The 20811-nt window shown below is 40.9% G+C and overlaps 1 protein-coding gene across 5 annotated transcripts in view; it reads left to right on the top strand.

Annotated features, from left to right (window-relative positions):
• cux2b (cut-like homeobox 2b) overlaps positions 1-20811 on the top strand; it is a 302961-nt gene that overhangs the window by 136511 nt on the left and 145639 nt on the right. For 4 of the 5 annotated variants that reach the window (XM_048556469.2, XM_048556468.2, XM_048556466.2 and 1 more), the window contains exons 2-3: positions 7292-7402; positions 14101-14148. In XM_048556469.2, coding sequence (XP_048412426.1) covers positions 7292-7402; positions 14101-14148 — 159 coding nt within the window. The remainder of the gene's footprint in view (positions 1-7291; positions 7403-14100; positions 14149-20811) is intronic. The other variant, XM_048556467.2, reaches the window with a different exon arrangement.

The raw sequence follows: 20811 nt of genomic DNA, 5'->3' as shown, positions 1-20811 counted from the left end.
TCCTGCTCTGAAGTTGTTGAACTCAGTGTTGAGCCTTGAAGGGAAGGCTGTAAAATGCCTAAGTGGAAAATAAATGCTGTTTGTCTAGCTTGGACTTCATTTAAACATCGCAGCACACCCAGGATGGAAATGTTAGTATGGGGAAGGTGGTCTATTGAAATGACAAACACCTCGCAGGTTGGGGGTCATTCTTGCAGACAGAGTAGAACTGTACCACAAAGCAGTCACTCAGTCTCTTTTTGGTCTTACCAGTGTAAAGGAGATCACTTATGAGCAGCGAACGTAATAGATTAAGTTCAAAGAAGAACAAGTGAAATGCAGTTTCACATGTAAGGTATGTTTGAGACCTTGGACAGTCAAGAGGGTAGAAGTAAATGGATAAGTGTTATGCAACTGCAGATGGTATGGGAAGTTGCCTTGGTGGGGAGGTAGTGAGGAAATGGTAGAAGTTATAGTGGAGCGGACCAGGGTGTCATGGAGGGATGGGTCTCTGCAGAATGCTGACAGTGAAGGGAAGTGGAAGATGTTCCAGAAACGGCAGAGGATGATCCTTTGAATGCAGAAACTCTTAGAGAGAAAAGTGAGGACAAGGCTACCCTGTCATTATAGATAATGGGAACTGCAGATGCTGGAGAATCAAAGCTAACAAAGTGTGGAGCTGCATGAACACAGCAGCCCAAGCAGCATCTTAGGAGCACAAAAGCTGACGTTTCGGGCCTAGACCATTCAACAGAAAAGGGGGAGGACGAGAGGGTTCTGAAATAAATAAGGAGAGAGGGGGAGGCGGATCGAAGATGGATAGAGGAGAACATAGGTGGAGAGGAGACAGACAAGTTGATATTATTCTGGGAGGATGGGTGAGGGCGGAAATGGGTGTGATGTGGCAAAGGGCCCGACCAATCATGGTCAGAGGGAGTCCTCGGTTAAGGAGAAAGGAAGACATGACAGAGGCATCCCTCTGGAAGGTGGTATCATTGGAACAGATGCAACAGAGTTGGAGAAACTGGGAGAATGAAACAGAGTCCTTGAAGGAAGCAGAGTCTGGTCAAGGTAACTGGGAGTTAGTATTGGATATTGGCAGTCAGAAATGGAAACAGGGAAATCCAAGAAGGGAAAAGAGCCAGAAATGCAACAGATGAAGATGAGAAAAGGATGGAAATGGGAAGCAAAACTGATGAATTTTCCAATTCCGGTTGAAAGCAGGAAGCAGCACTGCTGACATGAACTCATCACTGCATTGTGGGTGGGGGCCTGAGTAGGAACATTCCACATACCTGACAAAGAGGCAAGTGTGGCTAGCACTAATCCACAGCCACACTTCTGACTGTGAATACGTGGGAAAAGTTAAAGGAGAAGTTGTTCAGAGTGAGAACAAGCTCAGCCAGGCAGAGGAGGGTGGTGATGGATGGGGACTGTTCAGGTCTCTTTTCACGGAAGAAACGAAGAACGTTCAAGACCATCCTAATGGGAGATATACTCACAGCTGTTCCTCGAGCCTTTTCTGCTTTTATCCCACATTAACCAGGATGTTTTAATAAAAGAAAAATCTCTTGAGGAAAAAGTCTCTTCAAACTGAAGTAATGAATATAGATTTTAAATGTCAATGATATAGTGTTTCCAAAAAAAGGTAACCATAATAGCCTCTTGAATTCATAATTCAACTTCAGGCCCCACATTTCATCAATCACTAATACAATTTGTTTTCATTTCTGCAAACCTCAGTGCCATTTCAGCCCTAACAGTGTTAAAATTCTTATTCATGCTTTTCTACCTTCTGAGTCCATTATCTCAATGCCTTCCTTACTAGCTTTCCATGCTTCACTTTCGATAATCTCCACCAGACCAGCCTGTCTCTAGGTCCACACCAAACTTGGTCGTGCATCAAGCTACCTCCACTAACCTTCATTGATACTTTGGCCTGCAATGCCTTTGGGTTAAAATTTGTGTTCTTGTCTACAAATCCTGTCACCGTTTCACCCCATCCCACCATTTGCAGTTTTCCATCCCCTTCCCCATTGTACATTTTGCCCATTTTCTCATTTCTTGTATAACCTCCAGAAATCCAGTCCCACTTTGAATGCACTAATAAATCTCTGGTCTCCACTTCTCTTTCCACCTTTTAAAACTCATTTCTGACCTAGCATTTTGTTACCCGATCTAATCTCTCCATCTGATACCTGTTTCTTTATTTAATTCCGCTTTATGAAATGTCTCGTAATGTTTTTAATATTCCGAGTAAAGTATAAGTGCGTATTGCTCCTGACAGTGTCAGACCTGTGACTGACTTTTTCTTTGAAGGGAAGGTCATGTAAGTATTGATTGATGAGATCATATCTGATTTCTTTTCATCAGCAGCACCTCAAACAGCCTACCTTGACATGCAGTGTCTGAGCATGTCTTTCTGAAGTTAGCCAGAAGCTGACACCGAATGTTGTACTGAGGGAGTGCAGCACTATCTGAGGTGGTGTCTTGTCAACAGGATGCAAAAGACCCTGTGCCAGGATTGAAAGAAGTTTGGGAAGCTCTCTGTGCCAGGAGTTATCACTGAACCACAGACTGTCCAGTCATTTACATCAGTGCCGTTTGTGGGTCATGCTGTGCGCAGTTGCCACACTTCTTGGTTACAAAAGTGATTGAAGCCGAACAGAGGTTATTGTCTGTGAGATGGCTTGGAGTGTCCATGACTCTCTGAAAAGGGCTCAATGAATGCCCGTTCTTTCTTTCACAGACATTTTAAAAAGTACGATTGGCTTTGAAACTGGAATAACATCTAAGTTTGGTTTATTTACACTGACCTTTAGAAACGAGCTGTGTGGGTGCTCAGGAGAGTTGGCAGTGAAATGATATCATATTGCACCATATAACCAGCCCAGCACACTTCATTGCCTGGAGTTGTGCAGCGCAGATTGAAAGGGCAGAACTAAATCAAGGCGAGGTTTAAGTGCGCCAGGTATAAATGCTGCTGTATGGAAGTTACATACAACGTTTTGAATTTTTTTCATCAGTGTGATGGTTTGCATTGGACTTGACACCAGGACTGATCGTGTTATGGATTTACTACAGAACAGCTTTTAGAATACCTGGTCCTTTAATCAATCAAGTCCATTCCTCGTGGGAAACAATTTGCTCAGAGTCTTTAGTAGCACTGTTGGGTCTTATTGGTAAGCACATTACAGCATTCATTTACCTTTTCAGGCCATCACAGTTTGATGGAAACTGGAAGAAGGTACATGTGAGGTTGCCTGAGTGGTACAGGTTCCCGAGATGGTCTGTTTATTGACTGCCTGGATCTGGCTACATGTTCAGATTTTTTTGGAAGGAAGAAGCATGAAGTCAGTTTAAATTAACTGATTGAAATAACCGACAGAACACTCCTGCACGCTGCTTTGTTTGAGGTGAGACTACCTTTAGGGTGGTCTGTCAGACACAGTTTGCAGATACCATTTATTTGAGATGAGCACAAGAGCTTTGTCAGGGCAGAGCAGATGTTCATCTCATGTCTGTTTCTGCTATTTGATGAGAAATTTATTGCTGTTCTGCTGGGTTTATGTTTGTCTACTGTGGAGTCTATTAGACGGACGAGTGGTTGGCAGAGTGCCAGGAAATGCTGTTTAGTTGAAATCCGTGCGCTGGCTGCTGCCTTTGGGAAGCAGCAATAATGCATTTGCTGTGCTTGTCTGATTGGCTGATTGATTTTGTGTGATTTGATTTATTGATCAATACCCTTAAGTTTGACATCATTGCTGGTGAACTAATCTTAAGGTGTTCAAGCCATCTTTGCGTTGCAGAGAAGCAGAACTGATAAGGAATGTCTGAATAGAATCTGGGCTTATCTTAATCATCCAGTGCCCTGTGCTGCCTTGGCAGCATGTACAGAACACAATCACTAGGCAGAGCGGTGGAGATCTATAAATTGATGGAATCCAAAGCCTTCAGCATCGATTACCATTATAACAAACAGCAGTGCATAGAATGTCTGATTATTTTTAGACAAAGATTCTGTGCTCTCAGCAACAATTTTGCTGATGCTGTCACTGTGTCAGATATCTGCTGCTGATTGCAATTAGTTGCAACACAAAAAGAATCAGGGCTGTGGAGGGGTAACCATTTCAGTTTAAAAAAAAACACTTTTTTTAGACCTGTGTGCAGCCCCTTTTGTGAGGGGCTGAAGTCGGGGAGGGTGATCGCACTCTGCTTGTCCCTCTCCTGAATGTGCCACCCACCTTGTGGAGCTGTGCCTTCGGGTGGCACCCATGTGTAACTTACCCAAGTTCTGATTGTCTCCCGTGATGCATTGTTAGGATTGTTGGCAAACTATTGCCAGAGGTGGACATTTGTCACATTCAGATTTGTCCTTGCTAATACTTTCATGGGACATGGGTGTTGCTTGTAACACTGATAGCCCTTTTTGAGCCACAAGGTGCCTTTTGGCTCTTTGGTACAGGTTAGGTGTAGCTGAGTGGTGTGCTAGTTGTTGCAGAGTTCAGACATTGAAGCCATGTGCTGGTTAGACTGGATAGCAACAGCGGCCTTCCTTCCCCGAAGGACATTAGTGACCTCTAGGAATTTTACAACAATTGATAGTTTCATGGCTATCATCACTGAGATTAGCATTAAAATCTTGCTGTATTAATCTCTTGGACTTATTAATTGAATTTAAATTTCATGGATCGATATTTTGGGAAATCTTTTAACACGTGGTTTGATGTCAATGGATGAATTTGCGTTCAAATAAAAATACAGACTGGTCAAAGAGATGACAAAGTTCGAGAATTGTCTTCAGGCATAGACTTCAAAGTAGCGCTACATTAATACTAAACACCTCTATACATGGCCATTATAGATATAGCAGATCATAACTTGTAGTTAGATTAGCTAAGAAGTTAGCCACCTTCTTCATATGTCCATGTGATCATGTGAGTGTTCCAGAGAGAGTGTAGTCTAGTTTGGTCTAGTGTGTTGTAACTGCACACACTGTGCTATTTGTGCTTGATGATGTGCTTCGTTGCAAAGATGCTTCAGAGTCCTGAAGCCATTCTCCCACAAACAGAACCAGAAACCCAGAAAACTAGCCTGATCCTCTGGATAACTAGTCCTGATCCTACTAGTCTAATGACATTACCACAATGCCAGCATCTAATCAAATTCTTAGTTACGTGCATAAGATTTCGAGCTGAGCCTGCTACGTAATTACGAGAAGGAGAGAACTAAATCTGCTTTGCAGCTTTCAGTTCGGAGGATACTAATGTTGTTTGTAGGTGCTTACCATAACCTTCGCTGAGATCAGTGAGCTCAGTGTAGCACAGAGATCAAAGTTGGGACTTGTTGGTCAGCAGTTTACTGGATAAACTCATTGAACCATTGGTAAGCCCCTGGAGGATTGTCTTTTGATATAGTTCATTCTTAATGCTGATTTTAATTTTTAATCTTCCAAGCTTACATCTTTATACAGTTTACTCATTAATTCTTTTTAGTCATCTGATTTCCTGCCACTAATTATCTATAGCTGAATTCATTTCACACCTTGTAACTTCATACATAGCTTAATAGATGCATGGTGTGCGATGTTGCCATGGCATATAATGAACAGGCTTAAAACTTTCCTGTCAAGCTGTGTTTCGGGAGTATTGATGTTTGCAGGAAGAGCCTCACATATAGTAGGTAACCTGTGGTAAAATATCATCTTTTAAAAAATCCCATCTAGTACTGAGCATAACCTATCTGATAAAGGCTAAAAAATATACATCTGCTTTAACTGAATCATGCAGATTTTAGAACATTGATTATTTTTCTCATCTATGCAGGTCAATGAAAATGTTCCTGATTTGTAACAGGCAGACAATTCTCATAAAACTGATCCCTTTCACTGATTTTGTTTGATTAAATGTTTACAGATTTTCAATTCAATATTTCTGAGAATGTTCACATTAGAACTAACAGAATGTATTGAATATTGGTCAGACCAACAAACTATCTTGGGTCAGCTATCAATATAACATTATGGATAAAAATATTAATGGCAATTCCTGGATAAAAAAATGGAATGGGAACTTAATCATGCAGAAAAGCAATTGACAATTGAGACTTCAAAAGAAATTAGCTGAATTGTGATAAGTTGACATTAGAAGAATTACATTTATATTATTCCTGAAGCAACAAAAACATGGAGATATTTTACATTCCTGTTTTAAAGCAATTTACTGAAAATTGAACTGTTATATTTTACAACTGTGAAATTTCTACTGTTACCATAAAATGCCATTTCTTGTGATTGATTCCTTTGTTAAATTTGAAATTCACTTTGTTTCTAAGGCTCAAACCATCTAATCTGTCATCTAATTCCTGATCCTACTGTGTTTAGCAGTTAATGCAAATTTATTCATTTTCATATGTGTTAGAAGTATTTTATAATGTCAATATGCTTCTATGTGGTGTTCACAAGGGAGCACAACAAAGAATTGAATGACATTTTCTTCTAAATTGTGTGACTTTGAAATTTATGAAATATTTTCATCTAGCAAGATATATACTTGTGTGTGTATGAGTGCGTGTATATTTGTGGGTTTCTTGTTCTTGCTGTTGTTATTTTCCTTCCTACCCTCTAGCCATTTGGCACCAATTTCCTCCCTTATCATTTCTGCTGCTTGTTGAGATACGGTTCGTTGGACAGTCTTTGTCTTCTGGTACCTCACTCAAGTGACCTTGAACACAGGTCATGATGGTATTGGCCACTATTTAGCCAATCCCCCTGTTCTTGACCTTACAACCAGGGTCACTGATTTTCAATCTAGAATGGGAGTTGACATTTTTTTCTCTCTCTAATTGAGAGGCTTGCAGTCCAATGGCTGTACTACTGCACAGCTGAGATCAACTGATCGCCTTTGGACCCTTCACTTACTCGTGAATTTATTTACCTTGACCCGAGTATGCTAACAAAAAACAGTAACTTTGTTTAGGAAGTCTTGTTTCAGAGCAGTTTTTACATCTGATACCTTGAAGATACCATGAACTTGGCTTCTGTAATTTTAATTAACTTGAATCTTTTGAAGCCGTTTTAACCTTTCATAATTCCCAATTGTGGAAAACATTTGCAGGTGAAGATTGATTCTCTGAAATATCTGACTAACTAAAAGCCTTTCATTGACACCTGGTTCATGCCCTCATTCTGCCCGTAATCCTTCCTGGTAGCTTGCAGTCAACAGCAGTTCCAGCCTGGCTTGTGATAAACTTTTAAGCAGACTTTTGACCTCCTGCGATAATAACTTGCTTTCTCTCCTTATCTCGTCCACAGAAGGAGCTGAATTCAGTTGCATCAGATCTAGCAGCCCATCAGGAGGAGAGTGAGCAATCTCACAAGCATCTAATAGAACTGAGCCGAGAATTCAAAAGAAATGTACCTGAGGTATAATGTGCTATTTCTTGTTTTTTTTTAAGCTAGCTAATTCTTTCTATTTCAGACCAAAGTTGCGTAGCAACTTAAAATTTTAACCATACTTTTTCAAAATTCCTGAAGTTGACTGGACTATTTCTCCCGATCAATCAAACTCATTTTTGCTCAAGACTATTGGTGAATCTGCTCTGACTGGTTTCAGTGAATTTATTTAATGTGCAATTGACCTTTGTAGATAGGAAAGCTTTAACAAGATCACCAATCAATTCAGATCTCAGATGGTAAGTCTGCTGGTCACTGATTGTCTTCAGTGACCCTGGGTTAATGAGGGGAGAATGTGCCTCCTCTGATTTTGTACACAAGCGTGTACCTGGACCTTTGGGAAGTGCAGAAGCAGGTTTGACTGGAACATTTTCCCATGCTTCCCCACCTCCCGCCAAAAAAGTTTCATCAATAGGGCAAAATAGACTTAAAATTTTCTAATGTATTGTAGAGGAAAATATCTGTATTGTTCACCCAGTTGCTCCCCTTGCCATTGGCACTGTTGTTGTGAACCGGTAATTTATTTCACTGCGAAATCTGTATTGACTGCAAATATTCTAAATTGGGCTCATGTTTGGTATCCAGTTTTTTTTTTGGGTCTTAATGGTGCTCTAATCTGGGCCTGTTCAGCTGAGCGTTTAGTGCTGGAACTCCATTCGGTGTCTCTTGATTGAGATTTGTGCAGTTGGCTTTTCTGTATGATTCTGATTCTGTCATGCTACTCTCACTTTCACTGTGGCTTTTGAACAAGCTATTGGTGTTCACTGGTTTGAAGTGTTATATTCTTGAGCCAGTTAATCCATCTTTAAGTTGCTCAGCAGGTCTGGCAGCATCTGGGAGAGAGAAACAGAGTTAACTTCCAAGTCTGATTTGACTCTTCTTCAAAGTTGTTCTAAAACCAGGTCTGTAGAAGGCTCATATGGGACTTGAAACATGAACTCTGTTTTTCTCTTTCCCCACAAATGCTACCAGACCTGCTGAGTTTTTCCGACACTTTGTTTCCATTTCAGATTTCCACAACTGCATATTTTGCTTTTATCTTCCTACTAATGAATTTTCTTTTCTTTTCTGGCTTCTGCTAACTGAGCTGGCCCATGCTGGGACCATCAGTACATTGTCCAAGTAACAATGCTTTGTATCTGAATTTAGGCAGGCAGTATATTTGATGGCACGTGACCGTCTACAGCTGACAGACCCTTTCCATCAAGGATCACTGATAGCTGTCAAAATTCCAAGCTTTTTCTCCACTTAGCTCAAAGAAATGAATCCAAGCACAGTGCCCATGCTGCCACCCTGGGTCAGTTAGAAGTATGGATGGGAATCGAACTGTGGCCTTCTCATATACAGCTGTACAGCAAATAGACCTTTCAGTCCAATTCATATTTGCCAACAACAGGTTTCCCAAGCTAATCTAAATCCCACTTGCTTGCAGTTGACCTACATTCCTCTATACCTTTCCTAATCACGTACTTATCAAAATGTCTCTTAAATGCTGTAAATGTATCCGCCTCTACCACCTCCTCTGGCAGTTCATTCCACAGATGAACCACCCTCTGCGTGAAAACATCCTGCAGGTCCCTTTTAAATCTTTCTCCTCTCACCTGAAAAGAATATGCCGTCTGGTTTCCTCTACCCTCGGGAAAATACCTTTTGCTATTCACTTTATCTGTGCCCCTCATGATTTTAAAAACCTCTGTAAAGTCAGCATCCAGTGGAAAAAGTCCCAACCTATCCATCCTCTCCCTATAATCCAAACCCTCCAGCCTGGTAACATACAGCTCAGTTACAATTGTCTTCACTTGCTGACTCATTGAGATGCTCAGGTTGATGACCCTTATTGCTGCCCTTTTGAGCTTCATTAAGAAGACTGGTACGTTTGTCAGTGGATCCAGTTTAATCCCATTTGTTCCAGTGAGAGTATGTACCGGTATAGTTGATAATGTCTTGAAAGGTGAGGTTTTCAACAGAATGGCATGAAAGGCCATGGTTCGGCTTGTTGTCACAGTCTGCAGATTGGATGATTTCTGTTGCCAGTTCTCACGGGGAGAGAAAGTGTCAGGAGAATGAGTGAGCTATAACTTTATTTCTATTTAGCTTCAATCTGTCATAAAACTGTGTTCCTAATATTTCTGGACATTGCAGCCTGATGTTTGTTTTACAGCCCTTTCTGGAGTGTGTTTACTGCGTTACGTTGGAGTTAGTGTTTTTCTCGTTGCATCATCACTCTATGATGAAGTTCCTGCCTGGGATTTAAAAGTTGGAATAACTTGTGCACATCATAATATTTTTTGCCCCAGTCAGCTATGATTTCAGATAGTTTTGTCCTGTTTTGAAAATTATTCCACAGGGCACCCCAGTAAACCAGAGGCTTGTTTAATTTCACCCTCGCCTGAAGGTAAACATTTATGCTGTATGGGTGCCCAAATACAAATATAATGTAGAGTGAAGAGCTTTAAGTGATGCTGAAAGAACATAAACTGCTGAGTTATATGCAACAGCAACTGCATTTATGAATATACTGTATTTAAGCAGAATCTGCTGTCTTAATTTCTTAAGAGGGCTACACGTGTGTAACAAGAGGCTATTAAAATATTCTAAGTATGTAGGTTAAATAGCTCAAGTTAAATAATTTGATGTACAGCAGTTTATTTTAGTGGCTTAAAAAAAGAATTCAGACTGAGTTTGGAATCTGGTGAGATGACTTCAACTCTTGAGGAATAAGTGAAACTCAGATAATATTTGAGCAGAGCTTTCAGTTGGACAGGTTGGGAGAGCTGCTCAACGCTGTCCCAAACTTTTGAATGGATACAGTTTGCATGCATGGGACTTCTGTGGAGAATTGAAGAGGAAGTAGTGACAGACAATTTTTGCTGCAAGTCATTCTTTCAGGGAAGGAACAAAAAAACTACTGTGGATGCTGGAATTCTGAAACAAAGACAGAAATTGCTGGTGAAACTCAGCAGGTCTTGCCGCATCTGTGGAGAGAAAACAGAGTTCATGTTTCGAATCTAGTGACTCTTTATCTGATGAAGATTAGTCTGTAGATCAATAAACAGAAGACTTATTCAAAGTGTTTTTTTTTAAGATGAGATAATTGATTGTTTGCATGGACTTACTCCACAAAAACTAATGGCTGGGAGCTAGGGTCATTCAAGAACCATCATAGACAGAGACAGGGATTCATGTTTCAAATGGATTTGTCTTCAGTCTTGGATGAACCAGTTTTCTCCATCTCAACATTGGTAAGACCAAAGCCATTGTCTTCCACCCCCATGATATACTTTAAACCCTTGCCCTCAATTCCCCACAGTGTGGCCACCTCTCCAAGTTCAGCCAAGCTGTTTGCGGCTTTGGCATCGAATTCGAAGCTGGACTCAGTTTCTAACCCTATATCCTTCCTAAGACAAAATTGCTTACATCTGCCGCTGTTCCTGCCTGAGTCCTTTTGTTGTTGAATACTTCAGCTGTGCCTTTTGTCTTTGTCAGACTCAACAATTCACATGTTCTTTACTCTCAATAAACCTCAATTCATTTAGAACTGGTAATGGATAGCAAAGTACTGCAGATGCTGGAGGTAATGGCCGAGGGGTATTATCACTGGACTGTTAATTCAGGGACCCAGATAACGTTCTGGGGACTTGGGTTCAAATCTTGTCATGGCAAATGGTAGAATTGGCATTCAGTAAATATCTGGAATTAAGAATTTAATGATGACAGTGAATTCATTGTCGATTATCAGAAAAACCCATCTGGTTCACTAATGACTTTTAGGGAAGGATGCTGCCATCCTTACCCAGTCTGGCCTACATGTGACTCCAGACCCACTCTGGATTGACTTTGCACTGCCCTCTGGGCAATTAAGGATGTGCAGTAAGTGCTGCCTAACCAGCGACGCCGTCATCACATGAATGAATAAATTAATAAAGAAATATGAACTAAAACAGAAAATATTGCAAACATTCAAAGCATCGGAGGGTATTTGTGGACAGAGGGGCTTTTCAGTCCTCTGCCTTCTACACTGGTATAATGCAGCTCAATTGAACCTTAAATGATAGCACCTCAGTTTGAAGTGACATGTTGATCAGAAGAAGGTCTCCCATTTTATAGACAGTACATTACTGGTGACAATTCTACTGTTGCAATTTATACCTCTTCTAGACCCAACTGTGGTTCTCATTGCCAGCTTTCTTTTGATTTGTTCCTTTATTATCTCCTAATCATTCCTACCCATCATGGTGCTGCAGCCTTCTTGTCCTTTCTTCCCATCTTCCATTTTCTTCCTGCTGTACTTGCTTCAAGTCTGTTATGTCTCTAATCTTTTCCCAGTTCTGTGAAAGACCATCAACCTTTACACTGGAGGATTTATATCATCTCAATAGTTTCTAACCTTGCTTCTTTCTCCATGCTGATCTGTTGAGTTTCTTGTATTATTTGTTTTTATACATAGAATCTTAGAAATTTAGAGCACAGAAGTAATTTGGAAGTAATTGTAACTGACAACTAGCCATTCAACCCAAGGCCAGTTCACCTAAACTGCATTGGGATCAGAATGCTGGTCAGCCATATAACCAGAGCTGTAGGGAGGACTTCAAACTAAACAGATGGGCAAGGTTCAAGTGAATGAGATTTAGAAATCTGATTAGCAGGCTACTCTTGAGGGCAGGGTAGGGGCCTTCGACCCTTTGGTTTCTTGATCCCTGTGAAGGCACACTGTTGGCCACTTAAATACCTGGCTGGTCCTTTGCAAAGTCTCTTGGTAGTTTTCCACATGGCATACCGGTTCCCCATCACTTCCAGTTGGATCCATCCTCTCTGGAACAATCACAACTTTCCTGTCTTGTAGCAACCAGTCTAGGAAAGATGTGTGACCCTGCTATGATCTAACTAGTGCTTTATACAATTCCAGCATAACCTACAAGCTATTATATCCTGTATCCTACTTACCAGTTCCACTGTTCCCCCTGTGGCCTGTGTTTTGGAATTTCTTCCTTAAACTGCTGCAATTTCCCACCATTTTAAAACATTCTTTTAGTTGACTAAGCCTTTAAGAGCCCTTTTTCTTATTGATTTTTGATCAACACTTAGTTTTCCTTACGCCTTTATGATGTCCCTGTGTTAAAGACTCAATATAAATATACTGTTGTACACACAGTGTTCCTGTTTTAACTTGAGTGACCAAGATGAAAACTATTTTGATTTATATTCCTCTATTAACTCGCAGATATATATCCACATTTTCATGGAACAACATCAATGTCACCAGAAAATATTTAAAAACAACTTCTTTGCTGTTGCATGTACCATGGCTGACCCATTTAGATTGGGAATTAAATATAATATCTCCAAGTTTGCAGAGGACACAGCTGGGTGGAGAGTGAACTGTGAGGAAGATGCAGAGATGCTCCAGTATGATTTGGACAAGTTGAGTGAGTGAGCAAATGCATGGCAGATGAAGTATAATGTGGGGAACTGTCAAACTATCCACTGACACCAAAAGCAGGCAGGCAGACTATGATCTGAGTGGTGATAGATTGGAAAAAGGGGGAGGTGCAGTGAGACCTGGGTGTCCTCATACACCTAGCACTGAAGGTAAACACGCAGGTGCAGCAGGCAGCGAAGAAAACAAATGGTCATATGGCCTTTACAGTGAAAGGATTGGAGTACGGGACTGGGATGTCTTACTGAAGTAATACAGGGCCTTAGTGAGGCCACACCTAGACCACTGTCTGTATTTTGGCCTCCTTATCCGAGGAAGGTTTTTTTTTGGCAATGGAGGGTGTACAACAAAGGTTTTCCAGACTGATTCCTGCGGTGACAGGACTAACGTTTGAAGAAAGACTGAATCATTAGGACTGTATCCACTGGAGGTTAGAAGAATAAGGAGGGATTCTCATAGAAACCTATTCTTATAGAAACAATTTTAACAGAACTATACAGGGTAAGTGCAAGAAGATGTTTCCAATGGCGGTGGTGGGGAGCGGGGGGGGAGGGTGTGTCCAGAACCAGTGGTTACAGATAAGCATATGGGGTAGTCCATTTAGGACTGAGATGGGGAGAAATGCATTTCCCTTCAGAGTGACGAGCCTAGGGATCAAAGAGTATGTGGAGAAAGTTGGAAGAGGGGACTGAACTAGATCGGCTATGATCATTGAGTGGTGGAACAGGCTTGATGGGTGGAATGGCCTATTCTTGCTCTTATTTTCTATGTTTCTATTTTGCCTTCTGTGGTCCCAGTGGGATTTTTTTTGATCATCGTTGCAAAGCGGTAAAGATTTTTGCTGAGCAGTCGGTGTGGTTGTGGAGTTTACTTCTTACTTGAGCAATTGTCACGCCATTTCCTTTGATCAAAACTTATGGAATCAATGCACCTCTGTCATGATAAAAGACCGAAGTCGCTGCCCTGTTTGAGTGTATAGCACTTTCTCCCTCAGCCAAAAGGGAAGATTCAGGTGGTATCATGTGCATAAACCCCTCTCTTCACCTTACTTATCCTAACAGTTTGAACGTAAAGTCAGAATGTTGTTAACACCACAGTCCTCAACCATTATGTATCATCTAATATACTTGGTGTAAGATTGGGTCCCAAATGACTATGTTGCAAGGGTGGATTTTTGAGCGTTGCTGCAAGTTTAATGTTTAACATTTTGTATTGTACAATTTTATTTCAGGAGATTAGAGAAATGGTGGCCCCTCTCCTAAAGAGCTTTCAGGCTGAGGTATGTTTTTCAAAGTATTTTAAATGTTCACAGTAACAATTATTCCTTTAAGTGAAGGCCTGCCTGTACAAGGTAGCCTGAAATAATTCCATTCAGTACAGTGGGGAGCTGGAGGAACACAGCAGGTTGGATGAAGGGTCTAGGCCCAAAACATCAACCCTCCTGCTTCTCTAATGCTACCTGACCTGCTATGTTCCTCCAGCTCCACACTGCATTGACTCTAATTCCAGAATCTGCAGTTGTCACTGTCTCTGAAATAATTCCATTCTGTCTTTGCAAAGGTAAGCTTTTCTTTAGGGGTATAATAAACAAGTGCAGTTGCTTTTGATCTGATGTGCCGTCACAATCTGTCGTAGATGCAGTGATGGGATTTTTACCTTCAGCAGGGTATTTGACCTTGATGAGTTAATACTTTAAGGTAGCTTGTGTAACATAACTAGTCATACTGAAAGGTCCAATAAACATCTGTTACACCTCCTGGAGTCTGAATATTCTAGAGTCACTGGGGATTGCAGGGTTCAGGTTAGTACTCACCCTTTTGATTACAAACCTAGGCATGCTTCCTTTAGCATATCATGCTGCAAGTAGTCAAATAGGATGGAGACTGACAGCTTAATACCATCAGGTCGCAGACCATGATACAATGCTGATAGCATGAACATGTCTCTTTGAGGTATGCTTGCATACTAGCAGTCAGGCATAACACAACATCCCCTGTTTCCAAAGAAAAAAATTCCAAACACATATACATATTTGTCATAGGTGTGTGTTACCAATTCAGGAAATATATGGAGTGTAACTGCAGTAAACAAGATTGGCAGTTCAAATTTTAATGTAACATTCTGGACATTGGATAACTTGTCCTGATCTGGTGATCACACACCCACCTAAAAAGGTATGTGTTCTTGATTAATCTTGATTGACAACTTGGTGTTTTGTTGCCGGTAGCTGTGACACAGTACAGCTCATTGTGAGAGTTTACCTCCTCACTCTCTACAGGCATGACTGGTATATTGTACGCTGGTCTGAATGGCTCTCCATTCCTTCACAATGACTTTGTATGATCTGGGCTTACTTTGTATTTGCTAGTGTCCGGGTACTTGTGTCTGAATTTCAGACTCGCACTCATTGTCTAGTGCGTAGTTCTGATCATTGTCCACCTCCTTGCTGGTTCATGCCTCTCTCTCATTCTCATCTGAAGTTAAAGAGGAATGTTGTATTTCTCTGAATCAGTAGGCACCTGGTTGCTAGGCAGGGTTGTTCACATTTGCCTTCCAAGCGTAGGCTGTGCTGGGGATGACCGTCCTTTCTCCTGCATGTCCGCGCCACCTTTCCTGGCGGGCCCATGGTGAGTGGCTTGGTGGGGGGGTGGGAGGGAACTTTCAGATGGTGGTGGTGTTCCTGCATTTCTACAGCCCTTGGCTTTGCATTTGGTAGTGGTTGTGACTTTGGAAATAGCAGTCTAGGGAGCCTTGGTAACATCTCGCAGTGCAAGTTGTGAAATCTTGTGCTCAATGCTGCTATTGAGTGTCCGTAATAGAGAGAGTGAATGTTTGAGGAAGTGTTGTCAATCAACCATTGTGGTTACGCCATTGGAGTCCTGAGGCTTGGATAAATGATCCAGCCACAAGTTCAAATCCCACCATGACAGCTGGGAAATTCTGAATTTGAATAAATAAACTGCTGGGTTGTTGTAAAATCCCAGCTGGTTCAGCATTGTCCTTTAGTAACAGTCTCTGTTTCTTACCTACTGCAGCCTAGATTCAGACAAACAACAATGCGGATGACTGTTACCTATCTCTCAGATGGATTAGTGAGATACTCTACTGTCATCAAGAAGGTGGCTGTCAAGGGCAATTAGGCCTGGACAATAAATGCTGGCCTTACCCATGATAATTACATCCTACGTCTGAATGGAAAGGAATCCTCCTCCCATCCAGCTATGAAGCTGTAGTCTGTACTGCACCCAAAAGCACCATCTGCTGGTTTGTCACTCACTGTCATACTTTTACTCTTCTTAAGACATGACGGACTCATTATTTGCTCTACGTACTTGTTCCTTTTGTTCAACTGATTCTACAGCACCCTTAAGATCATGTCCCAATTTTCTCTCTCTCATGACTCTCCTCACCTTGGTCTTTAATTTACTTTTGTTCCTGTTGATTAACCTAATCTTGCCTCTGATGTTTCGATGACTATAAACCTTCAATGTTGCTGTTGCCTGTGATGTTGACTCAGTTTTGTTTAAGTATTTGCCTTTTGTCTTGCTTTTCTCCTTGCACGTTAGCTACTGCTAATTCAAAGATAAGCTTCAGGGTGAATAAATCTAAACTTTTGAAATATAATTACTTCTATTTAAGAGGCCTCATCTTTTGAGAGAGTTCACAGTCATCCCCATCTACCTCTTTCATTGTTTATCCTGGATTTTTAGCACAATATTGTAATTATTGGTTAACAATTAAATGTTGTTTAAAAAAAAGTTTCACCTTGATTTGGAACTCCAGTGTTGTTCCATGTTGTCCCAAATCAAATCAAATTGTTGCTGATCTTTTCACAAAATCTGTGTCCCCACCTTTAAGAAAAAAGTCACTGGGAGCAGCTTTAAGGCTGCAGTCCAATCCCTGCTATGGAAGTATTTAAGAAGGTACTTTTTTTAGAAATGAAAAAGGGATTTGCTCTGCCTAACAGGAACATTCCCAGAGTATTGACGGTGTCTTGTGCATCTTGCTTAAAAGTAAAGTCAACATCTGGGGTTCCTCCAGTCACTGTGAGTCACTTATGACACTTACACCACATTCGTAAGTTATGTGGCATTTCTCTCCTTCATCTGTCGATCTGTATTTATTAATAATGAAAGGAAATCTACTGGTGAGTGTTAGAAAGCATGTGTTTTGCAGCTGGCCCATTTTTTACTGTAATTTTCATCCTGCCATTTGTTAGGCTCGTAATTTTCCCCCATTGGTGCTTCCCCAGCACCAAATTCAATCTCGTAACCTGACCTGGTGCTCTTTGAATTCTGAATGACTTGTCCCAACACCACAACCTGCAGTGGGATTATGCCCCATATTTGGGCTGGTCTTATGTGAGTTGGATGAAATAAGTTTGAAGAAGATCTAAGTCTTTGTTAGCTTATTCAGTATATGTATGTGATTATAATTTGCGCTTAAGATGCCGTGTTGTTTAAAATGGCAGTCAGTGATTGCAGGGGTTAGTGAACTCAGTAGTCATTTTACATCAAAAGGACAAAAATGTTGCAGTTACTATTTTGATTCAGCGCAATCTGGAATACTGGTTACTACCCAAAAATCAACCTTTTTTAGTCATATAGTAAATGTGTTAAGGTGCTCCTTTTCTGGTGGATCTCAACATGATGTCCTTACTGAAAGGATAAACTGCTGGTGTATTATGAGTACAATGCTGTCTCAACAGCCCTAAAAATGACTGAGGGATAGGTTAGATTTATTTTATTTACAGCCTAACCTCCTTAACACTAGCAGAGTCAAGATACAGTATGCATTAAAAACCAAAAGAACTGCGAATGCTGTAAATCAGAAACGGAAACAAAATTGCTGGAAAACCTCAGCAGGTCTGGCAGCATCTGTGAAGGAAAAAGCAGAGTTAACATTTTGGGTCCAGTGACCCTTCCTCCAAACCATTCTGAGGAAGGGTCACTGGACCTGAAATGTTAAGACAGTATGGATTGCTTGTCCTACTCTGTGGTGTCGTTGCTGCCTCTCAGGTTTGTTGGTGTGTACATTCATTCCTGCAATACTTTGTGGAACTTCCTGCATAGAAGAGACCATTGTGCCTGTGCAGAAGACAAGCTTTTCAACTGGAGTTACTGATGCCAAACTTTATTGTCAGTTTGCTATAGCATTTTCTGATTCTTGGAGCCAGTTCCAAAGCATTTAAAAGTCCTGCCCTTTAAATCTTTGGGGAAAAAATATCTAGGATTTTTTAAAAAATACTTGCTATTTCACTATATCTGTTGACATAAACTTTCGGACTTCCATTGTTGGATTACTGCTGTATGACTGATTTCACAACTATCCATTATCACTGCAGATGTTATGTTTCACAGTTTGATAGTTGATTGTAGCAGGTTAAACAGTGGTTATTTGATTTGGGACTATGAATTCTAGTACTTTTTAAAAGATGTAATCCAAAAATAAATAAAATGTTTGTGCTTTTGAGGCTTTATTAAGTTGAACAATGTAAAAGCAATGTTTCAGTTTTTTAATACTTCAGTGTAGTGTAGTCCTCGACAGTCTTAGGACTTTATTTCGTAGAACTTCATCTTATCTCATCACCGCATGGGCCCTGAGGTCTGTTTACAGTAGAGGTGGCTTGGCAGGTGGGGTAATGGGTAATGGCTGGTAGGCCTGGATTGACATAAGTAGGCACTGTGTTCATGTGGGGCAAGGATTGACATGAATTGGCACCAAATTGCAATTAAGGACAACTAGAAATGGGCAATAACTGCTGGCCCAGTCAATGATGCCCACATCCATGAGTGAATTTTTTAAAAATGGTATTTAAGCCATAAAGGGCAACACCAAACAGGTACAGGAGAATAGGGTGGCATGGAGTGTAAGTGTATGTGGTGGATGGCAAAAGGAGTTTGATTAAGGGGATGGAGGCTTAGATTAGTTTGAATAAGCAGAGGGAGTGCCTGGAGCTGTGAGGTCTGGAGAAGTGTTTCATTTCATATTTTCTATTGATTTGCAAACTTAGGACACAGTGCTAGCTCCCAGGGTTTCTACCAGACTGCCTTGGTACCTGACAGCCTTCATCTAGTGTCACTCAACCCAAGGTCTAATACAGCACACATACACAACCCCCCCCCCAACCCTACCCCCACCCTACCACCATCAGAAACAAACCAAGCCTGAGGGAATTCTCCCATCTGTACAGCTCACTTGTGTGTGAAACCCTGGGCATTCCTCAGCCTGGGCTGTAGAATCTTAGTCACCACTGAGACAGAATATCATTTTATTTTAGTTTATGCTTTTTTACAGTTTCTAGGACACCATGGGAGGGGGGAGAAAGGGTGAGTATATAACATTTGTTGCCTGTCAGGCCTTCTAAGACAGTGAGGGGTCATGCTATGCTGTCACCTCCATCTCCAAAATCTTGCTTTTTCAGGCACTGGACTGTGTATACTTGATTCCTTTTTCTATTTTGATTCGCTTTAATTTTTCAAATATGGCTTTCTTTTGAGTATTTGTCACGAGTATTGGCTTTGTACTATCATTTTTGGTCATTCCAGCTGTCACCTTTCTCTGTGAGAACTGAGGCCAAATATTTACAAAGCACCTCTGCCTTCTTCCTGCCATTGTCCCTGTCAGTCTGTCATGCTCTCTTTCTCTCTCTTTCTTTCTCTCTCTCTCTCTCTCTCTCTCTCTCTCTCTCACACACACACACTCACACACACACTCAGATATACACGTACAGACACACACACACACACACACACACACACACACACACACACACACACCTCTGTCTGTCTGTCTCTCTCTTCTACACACAGAATTCTATCAACATACATACACACGCTGTCACACGCAGACCTCTCCCACACACATGTGTAGCCACACAAACCTCTCGCGCGCAGTTTGATGAACATTTATAGCACTTAGCGCATGGTTTTTAGAGCCACGCAACATTAACCTGGATGCAACAAAATAAAAAAAACCTTGTTATTAAAAGAAAAAGGTAAAATTAGGCTGAACAGACTCCAAAAGTTCAAACTGCAATCAATTTACTGTAATTTATTGTAGTCATTAATTTCAAACATGCTTTGTACCACAATACTATTTAAAAAGGGTAGTGAAGTTTATTGTATTAATTTGTCAGGATCTTGTGTGTATCTTAGCTGTGGTTAGTGGAGTTTAAGTTAGTACAGAGAATTAGTTTCATCAACATTCCTGCTGAAGTTTTTCTTTTGTTTGATGTGTTACTCGCTCCTCTGGGCACTACTTTATTGGCTTGAGCAGTCTATATTTTAAAAGCCAACTGAAAACGCTGACACAGTGTCAGCTGAAGTAGTGAGTTTGTTTCAATGTGTGGAGTGTCCTATAGGAAACATTAAGAGTGATGGTCTGAAGTGAGTTGCAGTCCAGTTTCATATGAAGATCTTATTTTAATTGGGTTTACAATGACTCTAACGGAAAGAAGAATTGATACACAATAAAGTAACACGTAATCGAAAAATGTAACTACAAATGGAAGATGAACAGCACTCTGTGAAGATAAATGTATCCTGTAATGTGCATTGAGTTGAGGCATCTGTTGACGTTTGTGTGAATATTACCTGTACTGTATTTACACTGGATGGATTCTGTCGAAATACAAATTCACATTGTTCCATCTTTAATTTATTAGTTCTTTTAAGATCCAGCTTTCATATTGGCCCCTAAAGGCTCTTCTACACTTAAAAACAGCAGCTGAGTGTAAACATATGGTTCCTTTGATGTCAGCTGCAGATACTAACACAAACTCATTGACTTACCTTGTTCTGACAGTATGAAATACGGTCTTGTGCACATTGTTGGAGACTAAATGCTGAATGCTGGTAGCACAGTAGAAGACCATGCAGCCCATCAAGAGGTGCTGACCCTCTGCAAGAGCGGTTCAGCTAGGCCCTGTGATGCTACCAAT

The sequence above is a fragment of the Stegostoma tigrinum genome, chromosome 26 (assembly GCF_030684315.1).
Source record: "Stegostoma tigrinum isolate sSteTig4 chromosome 26, sSteTig4.hap1, whole genome shotgun sequence".
Classification (NCBI taxonomy): domain Eukaryota; kingdom Metazoa; phylum Chordata; class Chondrichthyes; order Orectolobiformes; family Stegostomatidae; genus Stegostoma; species Stegostoma tigrinum.
This window is presented reverse-complemented; position numbering and strand designations above follow the sequence as displayed.